Source organism: Syngnathus acus, chromosome 9, assembly GCF_901709675.1.
Source record: "Syngnathus acus chromosome 9, fSynAcu1.2, whole genome shotgun sequence".
Lineage (NCBI taxonomy): Eukaryota > Metazoa > Chordata > Actinopteri > Syngnathiformes > Syngnathidae > Syngnathus > Syngnathus acus.
This window is the reverse complement of record NC_051094.1, coordinates 14,642,501-14,662,420: the sequence shown is the minus strand read 5'-3', so window position 1 is coordinate 14,662,420 and position 19,920 is coordinate 14,642,501. Positions and strand designations below refer to the sequence as shown.

General features: G+C 46.7%; 2 protein-coding genes across 2 annotated transcripts in view; both read right to left on the bottom strand.

Moving 5' to 3' along the window:
* Nucleotides 1-6,359: 6,359 nt before the first annotated feature.
* On the bottom strand, nucleotides 6,360-14,813 carry LOC119127466. Its single transcript, XM_037259407.1, has 19 exons — nucleotides 14,739-14,813; nucleotides 10,012-10,123; nucleotides 9,896-9,943; nucleotides 9,653-9,820; nucleotides 9,128-9,253; nucleotides 8,948-9,049; nucleotides 8,845-8,874; nucleotides 8,646-8,780; nucleotides 8,239-8,391; nucleotides 7,953-8,087; nucleotides 7,749-7,891; nucleotides 7,555-7,672; nucleotides 7,431-7,482; nucleotides 7,295-7,361; nucleotides 7,092-7,225; nucleotides 6,972-7,021; nucleotides 6,740-6,913; nucleotides 6,503-6,648; nucleotides 6,360-6,428 (listed from the first exon to the last, which is right to left on the bottom strand). Exons 5-19 carry the CDS (start codon nucleotides 9,231-9,233, stop codon nucleotides 6,360-6,362), a joined length of 1,614 nt encoding a protein of 537 aa, XP_037115302.1. The 5' UTR covers nucleotides 9,234-9,253; nucleotides 9,653-9,820; nucleotides 9,896-9,943; nucleotides 10,012-10,123; nucleotides 14,739-14,813.
* Nucleotides 14,814-14,866: 53 nt separating this feature from the next.
* LOC119127465 (secretory phospholipase A2 receptor-like) overlaps nucleotides 14,867-19,920 on the bottom strand; it is a 24,146-nt gene continuing 19,092 nt past the window's right edge. The window contains exons 9-13 of the mRNA XM_037259406.1: nucleotides 16,242-16,268; nucleotides 15,665-15,867; nucleotides 15,492-15,598; nucleotides 15,250-15,362; nucleotides 14,867-15,063 (exon numbers count right to left, since the gene is read on the bottom strand). Coding sequence (XP_037115301.1) covers nucleotides 14,867-15,063; nucleotides 15,250-15,362; nucleotides 15,492-15,598; nucleotides 15,665-15,867; nucleotides 16,242-16,268 — 647 coding nt within the window. The remainder of the gene's footprint in view (nucleotides 15,064-15,249; nucleotides 15,363-15,491; nucleotides 15,599-15,664; nucleotides 15,868-16,241; nucleotides 16,269-19,920) is intronic.

The window sequence follows — 19,920 nt, the reverse complement described above, 5'->3', positions numbered from 1 at the left end:
CTCGTAGCAGTGTTTTCATTTATTTATCCATTTTTTTATTTAAACATTGAGGCCACTGTTTTTGGGACATCATGACAGTGACTCCTGCTGGCAGATGTTCATACTGTAATTGATTAAAATGTAAAACATTTTTTTTTTTTAAATCGGCATCAGTTTACGTGAATTAAATTAGAAATGTTTTTGAAGAGCGACTTGTGCCAGGGTGTATACAGGGCTCAAACATCAAGTAAGGATCAAAAGTCACATGTGATAGTGCCGTCTTGCATAACTTTCAGTTTTCAGCTGTTTGATTATCTGGGTGATTGTGCTTGAAATCAAAAGCATGTTTGTTCGTTTCGAGTTAATAAAGCTTTAGCTACACAATACTGGTAGATGATGAGAAAATATGTATGTATTGTGTTCATTTTCAAGTGATTAAGTAGTAAAGTTTTTAGGGTTGACTGGCATGTACTATTGATTGCCACCATCACTTTTTTCCTTCGCATGCACCACAATTGGGTGAAAGAAACGAAGCATACATGCTGGAAGTGTGAACAATCAAAGCTGCTTCAATAATTTATTTAAGAAAAAAAAAAAAGGTTATCAGGCTTATGCCAGCCTCAGTCACAAAGGGAAGACTAGAGTTCCTTTTACAGATGATTTTAATGATCTTCGCCAAAAGTATCACCGTAGAACTAACAGAAATAGAAACAACAAAACCATTAATTCGTACAGAGGCGTAGCCAAGCCGGGGCGAGCCGGGGCGGCGCCCCGGTTAGGACTCCCTGCGCCCCGGTTGGAAAAAAAAAAAGAAAAAAGAAAAAAAAAAAAATCGAGCTTTTTCGATTCTTCATTTTCATGCCGTTTTTTTCTTTCGGTTTTGCGCGAATGTGCTTGCGCTATTCTATGTGCGCGATGTTATCCATTCACCGTTTGCCTCCCGGACGTTGTTTTAGCGATCAGCGAACGGCGTGGGTGATGTTCGATTTTTCTTCCTGTGGGCGTGCGCCCCTACTGGAAAAATTCCTGGCTACGCCTCTGAATTCGTACATACATACATGTTACACAAGTACACATTACACACGAATAAAGAGTAACGAACACACCACTTTGCCTGCTTGTGTCTAGTGCTGGGGTTAATCTTCTTGAAAGATGAGTCTTTATATGGATTTAAACACCAGCGTCGGAGTCCGCCATACACTTGTACTGATCGCTACAGGACGGGAACCGGAAGTTCAAGCCAAAACTCACGTGACGTAAAACCCCAAATTTTAGACTAATTCTCTACAAAAAATAATATATTTACTAATATGGAGATAATAGTGCCATAAACAATGTACACAACTTAAACAATGTACAAACAAAATAAATCAAAATAATTAGTGTTAACCTACATCGATAGCAAGAGCGCCATCCACTGGAATCAGCGAACGCTTCATGCACAAACTTACATCATTTACAAGGCTTCTGCCACAAAGTTAAACATTGTGAGGGATTTAACACAAAGCACACATCCAGAGCAACGAAATAATGACTCCATCAGAGGATTTTAGAAAGTGCCGTTTCCAGTCCATATCTAAATCTGATTGAACATCTGTGGTGTGAGTTGAGGATGGCTCTGTACAGCAAAAAAAAAAAAAAGACTGGCTAAGTATTACAACATCAAGAAGTGTTACACTGATACATAACCCTGCCCCAAAAGACCAACCGCTGTAAAAAAAAAGTGCCGCAACTTAGTTTGGGGGTGTCTATATATGCAACTTGTACCCTCCTTTAAAAGTTTCGGTTTGTTTTTCAATTGTGATGTACACTTTATAGGTCAGGTAGCACTGTGGTGCACTGGTCAGCATGTCCGCCTCACAGTTCAGCGGTTGTGGGTTCAATTTCACCTCCGGCCCTCCCTGTGTGGAGTTTGCATGTTCTCCCCGTGCCTAATACTTTCACATCACAGCCACACCGTAGAACTGGTGAGACAAACAGATATATAAACTTAGATTTACAAAACGTACACATTAAATACAAAAGTAAAACATACATACCACTTTGACCTGCCAGTGAACAACCGGGTACTTTACTTAGCCTATTCAATTTATTATGGCAACCAGTTTGGGATGCCCCCGATGACTGCTGGGAAACCTGAACGGAAAATGGATGGAAGGTCGTTATAGGTCCGATTGTTTACCTTGGTTGTCTACTTTTTTTTTTAATTTGTTGTATATCACAAATACTGGCTTTGAACAGTATACTTTTTGGGGGGAAAAGTAAACTTCAAAAAACATTGAATTGGAACCAAATTTAATTCAAACTTCTCTCAGGATTGAAAGAAACACAACAAAGCTTGCAAATCTGCTATATAGCTGGGCTTAATATAATAATAATCATCATTGTCATCATCAAAATGTAATTTACAAGAGAAATCAAGTCGCGGAGCGACAACCAGAGCGAGTCCTCAACCGGTAGTGACGTCACCAACTTCTTCCGCTGGTGAGACCGGTGTTGTGCTTGATTTGGTTCCCCCGTGAGATTTTGTTCCCCCTGCCGCGGGAGCGCGCACGCCTTATTTGGAAATAAATTCTCACAGAGCACCCATGAGGATATGTTCCCCCCTGTAACTTGGGCTAGGAATGAGGGAACCTGTTCAAATTTTTCACACAACCTGAACAGACCCCCAGGAAGACAGAAAAAAAACATCTGGAGTCCAGCACTCACCGTTCTCAAAATAAGTGGTGGGAACATATCCTCACGGGGCAGCTGTGAGGATTTGTTCCCCCCCTGTAATTTGGCCTAGGAATGAGGGAACCTGTTCAAATTTTCCACACAACCTGAACAGACCCCCAGGAAGACAGAAAAAAAACAGCTGCAGTCCAGCACTCACCGTTCTCAAAATAAGGGGGGGAACATATCCTCACGGGGCAGCTGTGAGGATTTGTTTCCCCCCTGTAATTTGGCCTAGGAATGAGGGAACCTGTTCAAATTTGCCACCCAACCTGAACAGACCCCCAGGAAGACAGAAAAAAAAACAGCTGGAGTCCAGCACTCACCGTTCTCAAAATAAGGGGGGGGGGACATATCCTCACGGCTTGACATTTTTTTTATAGAGTTCTTGTTACAATTTTTATCCCCCCTCCCCACCATCTGTCACTTTGCTTGGGACAAAAGGAGCCTTCAGAACTGAAATTTCTTCTCAATTATTCATTCAAATCAATTCACTCAAATCATTCTCGTTATGAAAGATTTGATCACAAAACGTGTGGCTTTTTCTTAAATGAACACTTTTGACATTGCTATAGTGTCAGCTTTTAATTATATTGCGCTGTCATTTTAAAGCAAATTAATAAATGCAACAATATTAATTTGCTTTGAAAATACCTGAGTAATAAAATGGATGGATGGATGAATGATGATCACAACTAAGTATAAAGTCTCCTTTGTAATATATACTCCTTGTAGCCCAGGGGTGGCCAACCAGTCAGAGACTAAGAGCCACATTTTTTACTGTGTCATCGCAAAGAGCTACATCATACACATGAGCACACATGAACACCCCCCCCCCCCCACACACACACACGCGCACACAAACACGCACGCGCATGCACGCACACACACACACACCCCTCTGCTCAGCCAAATGTATTGTGTGACATTATTATGTCACGCACCAACATAATGACAAATTGACTCCTACAGTACTAAAACCACAGACCAAAGACTACATTTTCAACAATGAACATTGTGTGCATTGTCTCACACAGACAAACTCTCAGTTCAACAAATTCCACAAACAAAAACATAAGGTTTTTCACTTACTATGTGTGCGGGACAGACCATTCGTTTGAGTTCGTCGTTTTCAGGAGACAAGATTTCAATAACGTCACTGAGGCATATTTTAACGAACTCCACTTCATTGTATGGCTTTTTAGCCCGTGATGTTCCAAGCCAGTTGAAACAATGCAAGTGTGACAGTCTCTGAGTGCTTCGTAATTTTTTTTGAAAAACTGTACCTATTTTTCTGCCTGACTTTTCAAAGTCTCCAAACTTGTGCTTGCGAAATTCAGTCCCTTTTGCAAAGTCCTTATCGATATTGGCATGAAGTGAGCTGAAGTGGCGCTGACCATCTGAAGCTTTTAAATGCGCCAATGACGTCCGACATATCAGGCAGAATGGCTTGCCATAGCGTTCAACAAAAAACTTTAACTCTGTTAAAAACGTCCTGTGTTCATCGTCATATATTCGTTTAGCTGTGCATTTTTTCCTTGCCATTTTGGCAAGAGTCTTGTCAGCCTTTCTGGACCTAATGGGCCCCCGTAGTCACAGTCGCCATTCATAAAAGAAAGCGGGCAAAACAACTTCACCTCACGCGCATGCGCGTTTGACCAAAATACCATACGAAGCAAATACGCACGAAAAATAAACACAAATGTTGATATGAGCGTAAAAGAGCCGCATGAAACTAGCCAAAGAGCCGTATGCGGCTCGCGAGCCGCGGGTTGGCCACCACTGTTGTATCCTGTACCCAAAAAGAGGAGTTTCTTTGCATCGAGGTTTATGCAAAGAGCTCACGTAATTATATTGTTGCGTTTTGGTGAAGTTAATGAGTGTTCCGTTTGCACGACTGGTCTTTGAATGCACCCCGCTTCAATGGCAGAACGCGGATGAATTTAAAGACATCAAATGAGAATAATCCTTTATTAAAATTAAAATTGACTGACGCAAACGTGAGTTCATGTTTTTACTGAAAACGACATAGTGCTAACGCCGTACGACGCCGTACGACATCGGTTATTCGCTTTCCAAATAAGGCGTGCGCGCTCCCGCGGCAGGGGGAACCAAATCAAGCACAACACCGGCACTGATTGGCAACCACAGAGGCTGTCAAAAAGAACGTTCTTTTATACTATATTGTGTGCTTATGATATTTATAGTATTGTTTGCCTGCAATTAAATCTTTATGATGTGACCATTTGTTATTTCTGCTTGCGTATGCTAAATGTATGTTTTGAGTTAGTTTGCTTCCATTGTATTATGATGTGTGAAGGTTTGTCCAATCCTAGCATTACCACTAGTGGTCTGTACAATCAAAAGCTTTCAAAAGCAAAAAAAAAAAAAAAGAGGTAACAGTGAGAACGAAAAAAAAACAAACATGTATTTTATGTAGCCTATTTGCAATTTGGGTCAGTTCGGTTCAGTGCTTCAAAAGTGCAGTGCACATCTTTGCATGAAACTGTCAGGGGTCGTGATGCCATCAATTTGTTCCCATGGTTGTCATCTTGTGACTTTTTTTTTTTTTTTTTTTACATGACACTAGTGTGGTGGAATTTTGATATCTAATGCTTGATTTGTGCAGTACATTAAGCGCAGGCTTTGGTGCCATCTCGTGTGGGGTTTGCATGTTTGCATGCGTAGGTTTCCTCCCACGTTTCAAAAACATTCATGATAGGCCGATTGACCGCTCCTACTTTTCTTTTTTTTTGGAAGGGGGGATAGGAATGATGTGGGTCCTGCCACTGCCTGGCACCCAGTTCAGGATGTGCCCCCAGCTGGAATAGGCTAGCCGCGACCCTCGTGAGGATAAGCACTTCAGGACAATGGATGGATTTCGTGACGTGGAAAGCAATAGAGTACATCTCTTTTTCCAAATTGTTACAAAGAGCCATGGAAAAATGCACCAAAATGGCGTTATGAGGAGGTCTGACTAATACTCGCACATCAGGAGTAATAAATAATTGACCAGATTATAAAATTGCCCTGTCCAAATCAGTAAACTATTCAATGAGTTAACAGGTGACACCAATTGTCTTTATTTTATTGTTTTTTTTGGGGTCAATTAAACATGGTAAAACAACAGATGGAATAATAATGCATGGTAAAAACAGTAAGTAAATGAAATTAAGAAATCAATTATGAAAATGCATGGTAAATCTAAGAGAATAACATGGTAAATTGAACAAAATAATATTGCATGGTAAATCATAATATCACATGTTAAGTCAAGAAGAAGAAGAAGGCATGGTAACTTAAACAGAATAATAACACATGGTAAATCTAACAAGACGACTAATGCATGGTTCATCAATCATAATAATGCATGGTAAATTGAACAAAATAATAATAATGCATGGTAAATCATAATATCACATGTTAAGTCAAGAAGAAGAATGCATGGTAACGTAAACAGAATAATAACATGGTAAATCTAACAAGACGACTAATGCATGGTTCAATCATAATAATGCATGGTAAATTGAACAAAATAATAATAATGCATGGTAAATCATAATATCACATGTTAAGTCAAGAAGAAGAAGAAGAATGCATGGTAACTTAAACAGAATAATAACACATGGTAACTCTAACAAGACGACTAATGCATGGTTAATCAATCAATCTGTGGGCATCTTGCACACGTAGCCGTTTAATTCCATGCAGGACATCTTCTTCCATTTGCCAGACTGAAAGTCAAAATGAGATTGATTTTAAATCTAAACTTGTCTTCGGCGAGCGGGTCAATCTTTTCTGCACCTACCTGGCTCAAGGTGGCCACGCAATTCTCCATCAGGCCGGTAGGTTTTCCCGGAGCCCAGTTGGCGAAGGTCACCTTCTGGCGGTCCGACCACACGAATCTGCCGCGATCGACCAGGTCGTTGAGTCCGGTCCACGTGTCTCCAGGGGCTGCAGAGGACAAACGGCAACAGAGCTCTCATTCGCTTTCCAGATATGGCAGATATCGAGCCGATGTGAGCGACGCCTAGCGCGCACGCACCAAGCTTCACGAGGTCGTGCAGCCAATCCCGCTCAGCCTCGGAGTGGATAGACACCAGCTCGGCATCGAGACTCCTGCAGAAGTGTTGAGCGTCGTACCACTTCTTTGTATCATCAAAACGTTTGTAGCAGAAGTCCGCAAACTCCTCCCAGTCAGGTCCCAAGCATCTCGGCTCTGCGTGCAAGATGGCGTCACGTGAAGAAATGCTTTCTATTCTGGACATTCTACTCACCCATGTCAGCAAAAGTGTAAGACGGAGACGGAGCCAATTTGTCAACATATCTGCAGAGAGTAAAGTGAGAATGAGCCGGGCATCTTTGAGTGGACTCGCCAGTGAAAGCGGAGCACGCACACTTTCGAGATGATTCCGTTACAGGTGGAGCTGTTGTAGGCTTTCTGTGGCAGTTTCTTCAGCAAAGTCACATCTCCTACGATCTCGTTCTCAATGACGCCCGAGTGAATAGCGGCCGCGCAGATGTTTGAGTCCTGCACTCAGAGAACGTCTCAGACATAGAACAAGAACTCCGCTTGCAGGTCGTGCGGTAATTAACATACCTGTTTGTAGAGCCGTGTTCCGTAGACCTTGTAGCCGGCTTGGGCGCAGCCCGGTGGGCACCGCACCCTGCGGAAGTAGTTTGTTTAGTAAGGAGGAGGCTTTTTGGCAAGAAACGTCATACCAAGTCTGACTCACGTCATTGAACCGTCGAGGCTGAGGTCGGTGGCTGTGCTGCTGCATAAGATGTCTGTGGGTCAGAAGGGAAAATCAAAGCCCGTTTCTTGCTAGTTTCTCACTGCACTCCAAACGTCGTACTCACGAGCGGTGTCGTCAGACGTGCACCCCAAGACGTCAAAGCGTAGGCCCAAAAACATTGGCAGGAGGCGGACGTACTGGGCGAACACGGGCCTGGTTAGAATATACGTCCCCACAGAAGGCTGGAAACAAAACACGCGCGTTTGCAAGGAACGACAACAGCCTGGACGACAAAGTCGAGAGTCAGCGACCGCTCACCTGCTTTGGGTGGCGATACCAAGTCACTCCGTCAATACTGAACTGCATCGCAAATACGCTGGAACTTTGCAATCTACAGCTCTGGGTCTCAATGCCTGTCACCTTGAAGTTCTGACCGAGGTTCACCTGGATCCAGCTGCCGACTGAGGGCGGAAGGCATTCCATTGCTCAGGATATCAAACCACAACTTTTGTTTTTACGTACACATTTCGGAGGGTCTCCAGCAACCGCTGCCCCCCAGACGCGCTTTGTGAGGTTCGGCATTGATCGCAGAGGAAGAGGCTGAAAAAGAGGAGTCTGGGATTCTCCCGTCAGCGATGCCCAGACTATCAAGACACACTGAGGAAAGACAAAAAAAAGACAATGTGGAAGGCACGCTCGCTCATTCATTCTCATGTCTGGTCACCCGTTCCTAGCCGACGCTCTATCTGGGGATCCGTTGGATTCTTTCCTTGCACATCATCGGCAAGTGTCAGGATGTGAAGCCCACCTTTCTTCTCACAGCTGTAGACAACGCGGAGGTATTTGGAGACACCAGGGCAGGAGTCCGTATCCGTAAGGTAAATGGGGTAAATGGGGCAAATCTGATAGTTGTCACACAATCCTCTGAAGTGACGGAGAGCCCCTTCCACCCTGCAGCCACCTGCAAGTGACAACACACCACCATTTCACACGCATTTTATTCGCACACTTACATACTGACTTCAACTTTTCACAGGACGTAGGGGATTTTAATGGTTAATGACTATTAGAAAAAGAGGAATCCAAAAAGCGCACGGCTCAGCTCTTTTTTGATATTGAGTTATATGTTACAAACGAGTTACCGCCAACGCTGACGGCGTGTGAAAACCTCGTGACAGCGAGCCAAAAACAACGATGCCACTGGAGGATTCTTACCGCGTGATCCGCCGCCACTCGGACAGACGTCGCCACGCTCCCGTCCATGGAAAGCCGACCGTATGCGGATGACTCTTTCATCGGGGCATTCGAGGGATTTCCAATCGTCTTGGCAGACAAGCTTCTTCTTGTAGCCTGTGAGAGCACAACCGTTGACTTCTCTCCGTCTTTTTTTACAGAGACGTTAAAGGCGACTTACCGTCATGTGGCGGCAGCTGATGTGTCTTTCCTAGAAGCGGGAACCAGAAAGTGGATGTCGACACGTGATGACGGTCCACCGCGGGGCGTCACATCTCACTTACCTCTTTTCTTGCAGACGTAGCCTCTCTTCTTGTCGCACGTGTCGCGCTTCCAGTCGCCGCTGCCAGTGAGCAAGAAAAGACATTTCCCCCCTTCAGGGACACCTGGAGGGAGGGAGGCAAACAAGATCTGAGCGCTCATCCGTTCCTCCAAAGTGCAGCTGACAACCGCCTCAGCCCGACCTGCACTCGGGTGGAGGTAAGAGAAGGAGGATCCGTCAGTCCACTTGTCACCGTCACGCTTGATGGAGGCGTCGGCGCCCAACCACAGGGAGGCGTCATCATTCATCGCCAGAAGCTTGGCGATACCTTTGGATCCCAAGGAGAACATGCAAGATTCCAAAACGACTCACACTTGACTCTGCACTACAACGTGATGGGTCCGGCACAGCCGTGACAAAGCGCTAACAATACTGCAACAAAGAGTGAAACAACAACAACAACAAAAACAACAACCGAGCAACGCTGGCCATATCTCGCTCGGGTTTATCAGGTTTTGAGTTGGAAAGGAAGGCGTAGCAGGAAAAAAAGGTTTTTCTCAAAGACTTAGCAAATTCATGGCCAGCCTACCGCGTATGAAGACCGCGTACGAAGACATGACGCCTTTTTCAATTTACTTTAGCTTCTATTTCTCGTTTGCTTCATGTCGGAGAATAAGGATTGATCCACTTGTTTATGGCCAATATATTTTAATTCATGGCCCCCTACCGCGTACGAAGCCCTGCTCGTCCGAGTCGGCGATGCTGAGCAGGTTCCCTTGGCGGCCTTTGCAGTCGGCTTGCGCCTCCTGCCAAGTCTTGGCGGGCTGAAAGTTGAACAGGTAGCAGAAGTCGTCCGAGGGGTTGTCCAGCCACCAGCCGCATTTGTCAGTCCAGCCTGCGAGACAGACGGCGCAGGAGGGCAAAACAGCATAAGACAGCGTAGAAGACGGCGGCGGTGCCAGACACCTACCATGTTGGCTGGCTAATGGTGGCAGCTGTCGAGGCCGTCCACGCTTGGCTGCAGGGGGTAAAGGAGCGCGAATGAGTAAATGCATGAAGGAGTGCTCAGAAGGGACATTTTTGCACCTGTTTTGCAGACAAATGGCCGCTTCGTTGTGCAGGGGCTGCCGCCGATCTTCCCAACAGAATTTGGGAATGCGCAGTCCCCCGTGGTGTCATCTTGCCAGACCTTGTAGTCCTGTGGACGACATGAGGGTGTTGGACTCTCGGCTTCCCAACGCCCTTCCTCCGCGCAATTGCTGTGCTCAAATTTCAACTTTCCCAACCTAGCTCGTGCAGAATGACTTTTCCAAAGTCCGTCAACAATTTACTTACAAAAGCTGTTCCGTCACTATACTCATAGTCGTTGCTTTTCTTCTTCAGTCCCAGCCAAGAAAACCAAACGCTTTGCGAGTGATCTTGAGGAAAGGAAGGACAACAAGAGCTTCAGGGCAAGAAGAGCTTCGGCTAAATGACGGCAGCTTTGTGGGACCGACGACTGCGGCGGTTCGTCTTAGCGCTCACCAAACACGAATTGAGCCTCTTGCAGTGAGTGGACGCTAGCCAGGTGGCCTCTCTGGGCAACACAGAACTTCTCGGCATCCTCCCAAGCTTTGTACAGCTTCGAGTAAAAGTAGCAATGATCGCCATACAGTAGGTTGCCCGTGTCGCAGGTGGAAGCTGAGGCCACAATGGAGAACATTGAGGAGGAAACCATGACCACATGGTTAAAGTGCAAATAAGCGTGCTGCAACTCACTCTCCACTACAGCAAGACCACCTTTGGGGGAATACGTCCGGCCCTCCAAGGAGCCTGCAAAAAAAAAAAAAGACCGTTTGCGCCTTTCAACGGCAACGTGACCGCAGACGTGGAGGCTTACTCAGCGGCCGTTTGCACATGTAGGCCAACGAGGAATCACAGGAGCCAGACCTCCACTTGCCGGGCTGACCCCTTCCCCCTTGGTTGACGTAGGCGCAGGACGCGACGTCGGCGCTGTCGGTAGATTATAAAAAAAAAAAGGAATTTTCCTTGAGTGGTCCTTCTCAAAATTGGTTCCAGAACCTTTACGCGTCTCCGCCTGACAACAGCATGCAAAGTTGTTACGGCTTACCTTTCGAGTTGATTTGAGGTCCAGTTGGTGTGTGCCGTTCTCTCGCCATCGGACCAGGTCAGCTTCTGGCTCCCGCCTTCAAAGCGACACCAGACGTCGTCGCATTTCTGGGGGGGGGGGGAAGAAAACGGTTCCAGTTGTTGCTGCAGAGTCCACGACTGCTTGCGCTTCCGTCTCACCAGGTTGGAGAGTCCCAGCCAGAAGCGGGTGTCCTTGCCCATGGTGTCCTTCACAAAGTCCTCCTCGCCCGAGGTGGTGATGGAGAGCAGGTCGCCGCCCTCCCAGACGCAGCGGTGCCAGGCCCCCAGCCAACCGTTGGGCTCCTCCACCTTCTTGTAGCAGTTGGTGCTGTGCTCGAGCCACCCGGGAGCACACTTGCTGGCTGAGGGCACAATTTGGGGAACAGATCAGAGCACACTCCTTGTTTTGGCCTTCAGTCCACCATTTTGAGCAAAGGGCAATTTGCAGGTCACGGGTGGCCAAAACTTGTCTCGCACATGTTCTCAGGCAAAGATCTGGGACTCGACTTGTTAGGTTAGCCCAGTGCGGCGCGATACCAAGGGGGGCGCGTGTGACACCAGGGAACATGCTTTTCTTTTGGCTGTACTAGATGAAAGGGTAATTAGACATCCACTGCAGTAGGTGGCGGTATCACTGGAAGAGTGTGCGCAAGGAGTCTCCGCTCTACAGTGGAGAGCGCACGGAACGTTCGCACAACCAGCACAGACAGAGCAGGGGAAAAAAAGTGCAGTTGGACACCATGGATAAATATTGAGCAGGGTTGCCAACAATCATCCCACTTTGTGAATGCAACTTTAGTCAATCAGCAAGCACTGTAAGCATCGTATAAAGCAACGTACCATATTGCTCAGTGCAAAACAAAAACACCATTGCAGAAGAGCTGATACTACCTGCAGCCGTGGAATGCTGCCTCATTTTGATTAAAGAACAGCACAAATTGTTTTTTATTTTTGTTTTGTAGGTTACATTTTTTTATATATTGTGCTCCTGAGTTAATGTTGCTGATTACTTTGAATTGAATCTTATTTATTGCTGTTATTATGTATGTTTATTATTATTTTATTGTATTTTTTTGTATTTATTTGTATTGCGGCTCGGTGGAGCACTGGGTAGCACTTCCGCCTCACAACTAGGAGGGTGCGGGTTGGATTCCACCTCCGGCCCTCCCTGTGTGGAGTTTGCATGTTCTCCCCGGGCCCGCGTGGGGGTTCTCCTGGCACTCCGGTTTCCTCCCACATCCCAAAAACATGCTTGGTAGGCCGATTGAGCACTCCAAATCGTCCCTAGGTGTGAGTGCGAGTGCGTATGGATGTTTGTTTCTGTGTGCCCTGCGATTGGCTGGCAACCGGTTCAGGATGTCCCCCGCCTACTGCCCGATGACGGCTGGGATAGGCTCCAGCACGCCCGCGACCCCCGTGGGGACTAAGCGGTAAATAAAATGGATGGATGGATGGATGGATGGATGGATGGATGGATGGATGGATGGATGGATGGATGGATGGATGGATGGATTTTTTTCATCATAAAATGGCAGTTGGTCAAGAATGTTTATAGTTTGAATACTTATAATTTATTTTTTAATTTCAGGCAGTGATGCACTTTGATCTGTTACAGACTAAAAACAATGTTAATAATAAAGTTATTCTTTATTGTAAGTTGATCTTTTTTTTATTTTTATTTTTTTAATGTTAATAACATGGAAGGGGGGGGGTGCGCGAAATATTTTCTTCTCCCTAGGGGGGGGCATCACAGAAAATAATTGAGAAGCACTGGGTTAGCCCAATGGCATCAGAGACGTTTACAATTTGAAATGATCCCTAAAAAAAAAAAAAAAAAAAAATCACCTTTATAAAGCACGGTTGTGAAACAAACATTGCCACATGCGAGTCAACGCGAAAAACATTCAAGTACATTTGCGTACTTAATAAAATAAGAAAAATTGCACAGAATTTGTGACTAATTTTGTCAGGCTACTTACCGTCAGAAGACAGCGAAGGTTCTGCCACTCCTGCAAGAGGAAAGGCAAAGACAGACGTCAGGGCAAAGACGGACGTCGGGGCAAAGACAAACGTCAGGGCAAAGACGGACGTTAGGGCACAGACGGACGTCAATGCACGATGACGGCCAGCGGAGCATCACAACTTACTCACCTTTTTTCATCTTCTTGCAGACGTAGCTTCTCTTCTTGTCGCACGTGTCGTGCTTCCAGGCGCCGCAGTCAGTGAATAAGGAAAGACACTTCCCCTCTTCGGGGTCACCTAGAGGGAGGGAGACAAGATCTCAGCGCTCCGCCGTTCCTCCAAAGTGCAGCCGACAAGCATCAGACATGCTTTCAGACAGACCTGCACTCGGGTGGCTGTAAGTGAACGGGGATCCGTCAGTCCATTGGGCGTCATCTTCCGTGGTGGAGACATCGGCGCCCAACCACAGAGAGGGCAGAGACCCGACGTAACCTGTGGACCCAAGGCAAAGGTGGAACAGGATCTAATAATAACAATACATTATATTTATAATGCACTTTACATTCGGAGGAATCTCAAAGTGCTACATGGCAAGTAAAAACAAGAAAACAAAGCAAGGACAAGTATAAAACAACTGGACGACAACCAGGATATGGGAACAGGAATTACGGAAATGCTAGCGTAAAGAGGTGAGTTTTACGTCCGGTTTTGAAAGAGTCAGTGGATTGGGGTGCTCTTAGGTGGATCTTCCAGAGATACGCTTTACTGACCCGCTCATTGAGCCCATGAGGCGCATTTTGGAACGATACCATTCATTCGTTTGTTCGATTCATCCGTCCATCCATCCGTCCGTCCATCCGTCCGTCCAGCCGTCCGTCCATCCGTCCGTCCAGCCGTCCGTCCAGCCGTCCGTCCAGCCGTCCGTCCAGCCGTCCGTCCAGCCGTCCGTCCAGCCGTCCATCCAGCCGTCCATCCATCCATCCATTTGTGACGACAACAAATGGCCGCCTACCATGCACAAAGGCCTGCTCAACGTGGTCGGTGATGCTGAGCAGGTTCCCGTGGAGGCGTTGGCAGTTGGCTTGCGCCTCCTTCCAAGTCTTGGTGGGCTGGCGGATCATCAGGTAGCAGAAGTCGTTGATTGGGTCGTCCAGCCACCAGCCGCATGTGACAGTCCATTCTGCGAGCCAGACGGCGTAAGACGGCGCAAGACAGCGTAAGACGGCGGCAGTGCGGGACACCTACCCGGTTGGCCGACTAATGAGGGCAGCTGTGCAAGCCCTCCGTGCTTGGCTGTAGGGGAAGAGGGGGGAATGGTGTTTACAAATATGAGCAAATGCTTGATGTGTGCAGAAGGAGCGCTCGGGAGGGGCGTTTGCACCTGTTTTGCAGACAAATGGCCGCTCCGTTGTGCAGGAGCTGGCACTCAACTCCCCAACAGAATTTGGGAACGCGCAGTCCCCCTTGGTGTCATTTTTACACTTGTAGTCCTGCGGACGACATGAGCATGTTGGACTCGGGTCTGCTCGGCTTCCCAACGCCCTTCCTCGGCAATCGCTCACTCGCGCCCAAGTTTTGCCCATTTCCCCTCCATAACAATCCAAAATTTGAAGCCTCGAGCAACATTTCTCCTATGTCCACTTTTATTTTTATCCTACTCAAATTTGGACTTTGCCAGCTCAGATTTTGAAAAATGACTTTTTCAAAGGCATTTCACTTACGTAAGTTGTTCCGTCACTCCACTCGTAGTCGTCGTCCTCCTTCTTGAGTCCCACGAAAGCAGATTGTAAGGTTTGCGAGTGATCTTGAGGAAAGGAAGGAGAACACGAGCTTCAGGGCAAGAAGAGCTTCAGTCAAATGACGACTGCGGCGGGTCCTCTTGGTGCTCACCATACACAAATTGGGCCTCTTTCTTGGAGTGGACGCTAGCCAGGCGGCCTCCCCAGGCAAGACAGAATTTCTCGGCATCGTCAAAGGTTTTAACCGTCTTCTCGTAATGATAACAATAGTGGCCATAGTGGAAGGTGTTTTCGTGGCAGTCGGAGGCTGGGGCCACAAAGAAAAACATGACCATGACAAGATGTTCAAGTGCAAATAAGTATGCTGCAACTCACTCGTCACTACAGCGGGACCACTCTTGGGCTTACACTTCGAGCAGTCTGCATAAAAAAAAAGACCTGTTTGAGCTTTTCTTTTTTCAAAGTCAACCTGATTACAAAGGTGCAGGCTTACTCAGCGGCCGTTTGCACACGTAGGCCAATGAGGAAAGACAGGAGCCAGACCGCCACTTGCCGGGCTGACCCCTTCCCCCTTGGTTGACGTAGGCGCAGGATGCAACGTCGGCGCTGTCGGGAGAAAAGAAACAAGCCATTATTTTCCCGTTTTTCTTTTCTTTTTTTTCACTTTCCCCAAATGGCCCTTTTCAAAATTGGCTCCTCCGCCTGACAACAGCATGCAAAGGTGTTACGTCTTACCTTTCGAGTTGATTTGAGGCCCAGTTGGTGTGATTCATTGTCTCGCCATCGGACCAGGTCAGATTCTGGCTCCCGCCTTCAAAGCGACACCAGACGTCGTCGCATTTCTGGGGGGGGGGGAAAGAAAACGGTTCCAGTTGTTGCTGCAGAGTCCACGACTGCTTCCGTCTCACCTGGTTGGACAGTCCCAGCCAGAAGCGGGTGTCCTTGCCCATGGTGTCCTTCACAAAGTCCTCCTCGGCCGAGGAGGTGATGGAGAGCAGGTCGCCGCCCACCCAGACGCAGTGGTGCCAGGCCCCCAGCCAACCGTTGGGCTTCACCACCTTCTTGTAGCAGCTGGAGTCGTGCTCGAGCCACCCGGGAGCACACTTGTTGGCTGAGGGCACAATTTGGGGAACAGATCAGAGCACTCTCCTGTTTTTGCCCTTCAGTCCACCATTTTGAGCAAACGGCAATTTGCGGGTCACGGTTGGCCAAATCTACATTTTCTCGGGCAAATTGGAAGATCCGGGACTCGACTTGGTTAGCTTAGCCCAATGGCATCAGAGACGTTTACATTTTGAAAGGATTCCGGAACATTCACCTTCGCGCTTGAGAAACAACCAAAGTGCCGCTGTACAAGGTAAAACGATGCAAAAAACATTCAACACGTGGCTGAGTACTTCAGAAAAACGAAAAAGCACAGAATTTGTCGGTTGGCATGGTGTGACTCCAGGGTCATTGTTTTCGACGCAGTCGAAGGCGACTTACAGTCAGGAGCCGGCGTAGCGTCTTTTACTGCGAAAGGAAAAGACAGACATCAAGGCACAGACAGACGTCAAGGGTCGATGAGTCGGTGGGGCGTTGCCTCACTTACCATTTCCTCTTTTCTTGCAGACGTAACCTCTCTCCTTGTTGCACGAGTCGTACTCCCAGTTGCCGTTGCCAGTGAGGAAGGACAGACAATTTCCATCGGGGGTACCTGGGGGGCGGGAGAGAAGATCTCAGTGCTCTTCCGTTCCTCCAAATTGCAGCAGACAACCGTCTCCGACAGACCTGAAGTCGAGCGGTCGTAAGTGAACGAGGCTCCGTCAGCCCACGTGCTGCCTTCGTCACTGATGGTGACATTGGCGCCCAACCACAGAGAGGATGCGTCCGTCAAAGCCTTGATGTAACCTGTACCAGAATGAACGACATCATCAAGAGGAGCAGAGTGAGGAGGACGCGTCATCCGTTGAGCTCCGGGTGATCGACTTTCTCAGCTCAAAAGGAATTGAGTTAGACAGGGGGACCATCGAGAAATATTAAAACCAAAGCAGCAATAACAGTGCGGTTTGCAAACACAAATTGGAGCTACTGAAACAGGGTAGACGGCTGAGGGGATCAGACCTCAGCCAGCATCTGACAATTAAATGCGGATATTGCACGAATATATACGTATGTGTGTGTGTGTGTATATATATATATATATATATATATATATATATATATATATACATATATAGTATATATATATATATATATAACTGTTCACAGAAAAACGAGATTGAAGAAATAAAAAAAAAGCTTTTAGCTGACAGTCAATATGGATTCCGGAAGGACACTAATGGATCTTAATAGAGAACATCAGATGATCAAAAAACAAGTTATTGGGATTTCCATCAACCAAAAGCATTTGACCCAGTAAATCATGGCATCATGGACTGGCTGAGGAGCTACTTAAGCAACAGGCAGCAATTTGTAAAAAGTCTGGAGATCATGTATCCCATAACAGGTGAACAACCTCTGCCCTTGGTCCTCTTCAACGACTTGTGTATCCAACATCATGAAATGATGATGATACAAACATCTATTGCGCTGGGGACAATTTACAGCAGCTTATGGAAACCAACAATCACCACAGAAATGAATACATGGTGGTTTAATGTAAAACCAAACTGCCAACAACAAAATTATTTGTCAGGTATAAATCGAAGCCTCGTTTGGAAGTGAAAATTGACAATGGTATGAAAGAAAGAGTTTCTGAAAGAAAATTCCTGGGCGTGACTGTTGACAATAAAAAGCTGCTGGAAACCCCACATTAATCATGTAAAAACAAAAATGTCAAAGGTTATTGCAATTCTGAGGAAAGCAAGAAGCATTCCGGACCCCAGATACCTACATATTGCCATATCTGAACTACTGTGTGGAAATACGGGGTAACACCGAATAAGTCAAGCAATAGGAAAAATAGCAAGGAGCATACAAACGCACTTTTTATGGTATGAGGAAAAACAAGACAAAACTGACTACACACAGGCAAAAAGGAATCTGAAAGTGTATCTACTTGTGTTTTATTGATTTATGTGTTGAATTATTGGTTGAACGGATTAGGTTGGGAATCTAAACAGCTCTGCTTCCTCCTACTTGAGCATTCTTTGTCGTTGGGGTTTTTGGGTTGTTTGTTTCAGTGACTTAGATATGGCACTTTAAAGTGGTGTTTTATTTTCCTATTTTCATGTTTTAAATAGGTTCGAAATGAACATATAATAACAACAACAACAACAACAACAACTTGTTCATGGCCAATATTTCAATTCATGGCCGCCTACCATGCACAAAGACCTGCTCCTCGCGGTCGGTGATGCTGAGCAGGTTCCCTTGGAGGCGTTGGCAGTCGTCTTGCGCCTTCTGCCAGGTCTTGGTGGGCTGGCGGATCATCAGGTAGCAGAAGTCGCTCTCGGGGTACTCCAGCCACCAACCGCATTTCTGAGTCCAGTCTGCGAGCCAGACGGTGTAAGACAGCGCAAGACAGCGTAAGACGGCGGCAGTGCGGGACACCTACCCGGCTGGCCGACTAATGGTGGCAGCTGTGGAGGCCCTCCGCGCTTGGCTGCAGAAAAAGGGGAGCGAATATGAGCAAATGCTTCACGCATCCAAAAGGGGCGCTCGGGAGGGACGTTTGCACCTGTTTTGCAGACCCGTGGGTATTGGCTGGAGCAATAATAGTTTCTGTGCAGGTATTCGTTGGTATGCAAATAAGAACAGTCACCCTTGGAGTAGTAGGTAGTTCTTCCGTAGTCCTGCGGATGAGATTTTGGACAGAAGACTTTAGCGTGTTGCATTCGATGTGGTCATCTTCCCGCCGCATTTCCTCACTTAAAGTTAAAGTCCCAATGATTGTCACACACACATCTGGGTGTGGTGAAATTTGTCTTCTGCATTTAACCCATCCCCATGTGATTTTAATCCAGCCCCTGGGGGAGAGGGGAGCAGTGAGCAGCAGCGGTGCCGCGCTCGGGAATCATTTGGTGATCTTGCAGCATTTTCGTACCTTCTCTCATTAAAGTTTCACTTTGGTTGTTGGGTTCACTTTGTCAGTCAAAGTAGTATGAACATTGCAATAAAACATTGTGCCCGCCCTGGCAACCCAAATGTCTGGGAAAAACATGCACAAAGCAACTAACCCTGTCAGTCAAAGTCGTATGAACATTGCAATAAAACATGGTGCCCGCCCTGGCAACCCAAATGTCTGGGGAAAACGTGCACAAAGCAACTAACCCTGAAGACCTAAAGACCGTCCAGGATATATCATCTTAACCGCCTCCTCTCTAAAATCAGAGCGCCAATACTTTGTAAGCTGCCCGATGCCTCTAGACAAGACGGATGCCTGCAACATGACTTTTCCAAAGGCCTTCAGCAATCCACTTACAGAAGCTGTTCCGTCAGTCCACTCGTAGTTGTTGCCCTTCTTCTTTTCTCCCACCCAAATGCACCAGTAACTTGCGTGATCTTGATGAAAGGAAGGAGAACAAGAGCTTCAGGGCAAGAAGAGCTTCAGCCAAATCACGACTGTGGCGGTTCTTCTTGGTGCTCACCAATAATGAATTGGGCATCTTGCCTAGAGTGTATGCTAGCCAGGTGGCCTCGCCGGGCGAGACAAAACTTCTCGCCATCCTCCCAAGTTCTATACGTCGCGTCAAAAAGATAGCAATCATTGCCATAAAGGAAGTTGCCATCATCGCAGTCGGAAGCTGAGGCCATAAAGAAAAACATTGAAGAGGAAACCATGACGACATGGTTAAAGTGCAAATAAGCGTGCTGCAACTCACTCTTCATTACAGTAGTAACACTATTGGAGGTAGACGTCCGTCCCTCCGGGCAGCCTGCAAAAAAAGACCCGTTTGCGCATCTCACCTTTCATCAGCAAAGTGACCACGGACGTGCAGACTTACTCTGCGGCCGTTTGCACATGTAGGCCAACGAGGAAGCGCAGGAGCCAGACCTCCACTTCCCAGGTGAAAAATAAGCTCCTTGGTTGACGTAGGCGCAGGACGCGACGTCGGCGCTGTTGGTAGATTATATAAAGGAACATTTTCCTATTTTTCCTTGAGTGCACGTTCTCAAAAATTGGTTCCAGAACCTTTACGCGTCTCCGCCTGACAACAGCATGCGAAGATGTGACTTCTTA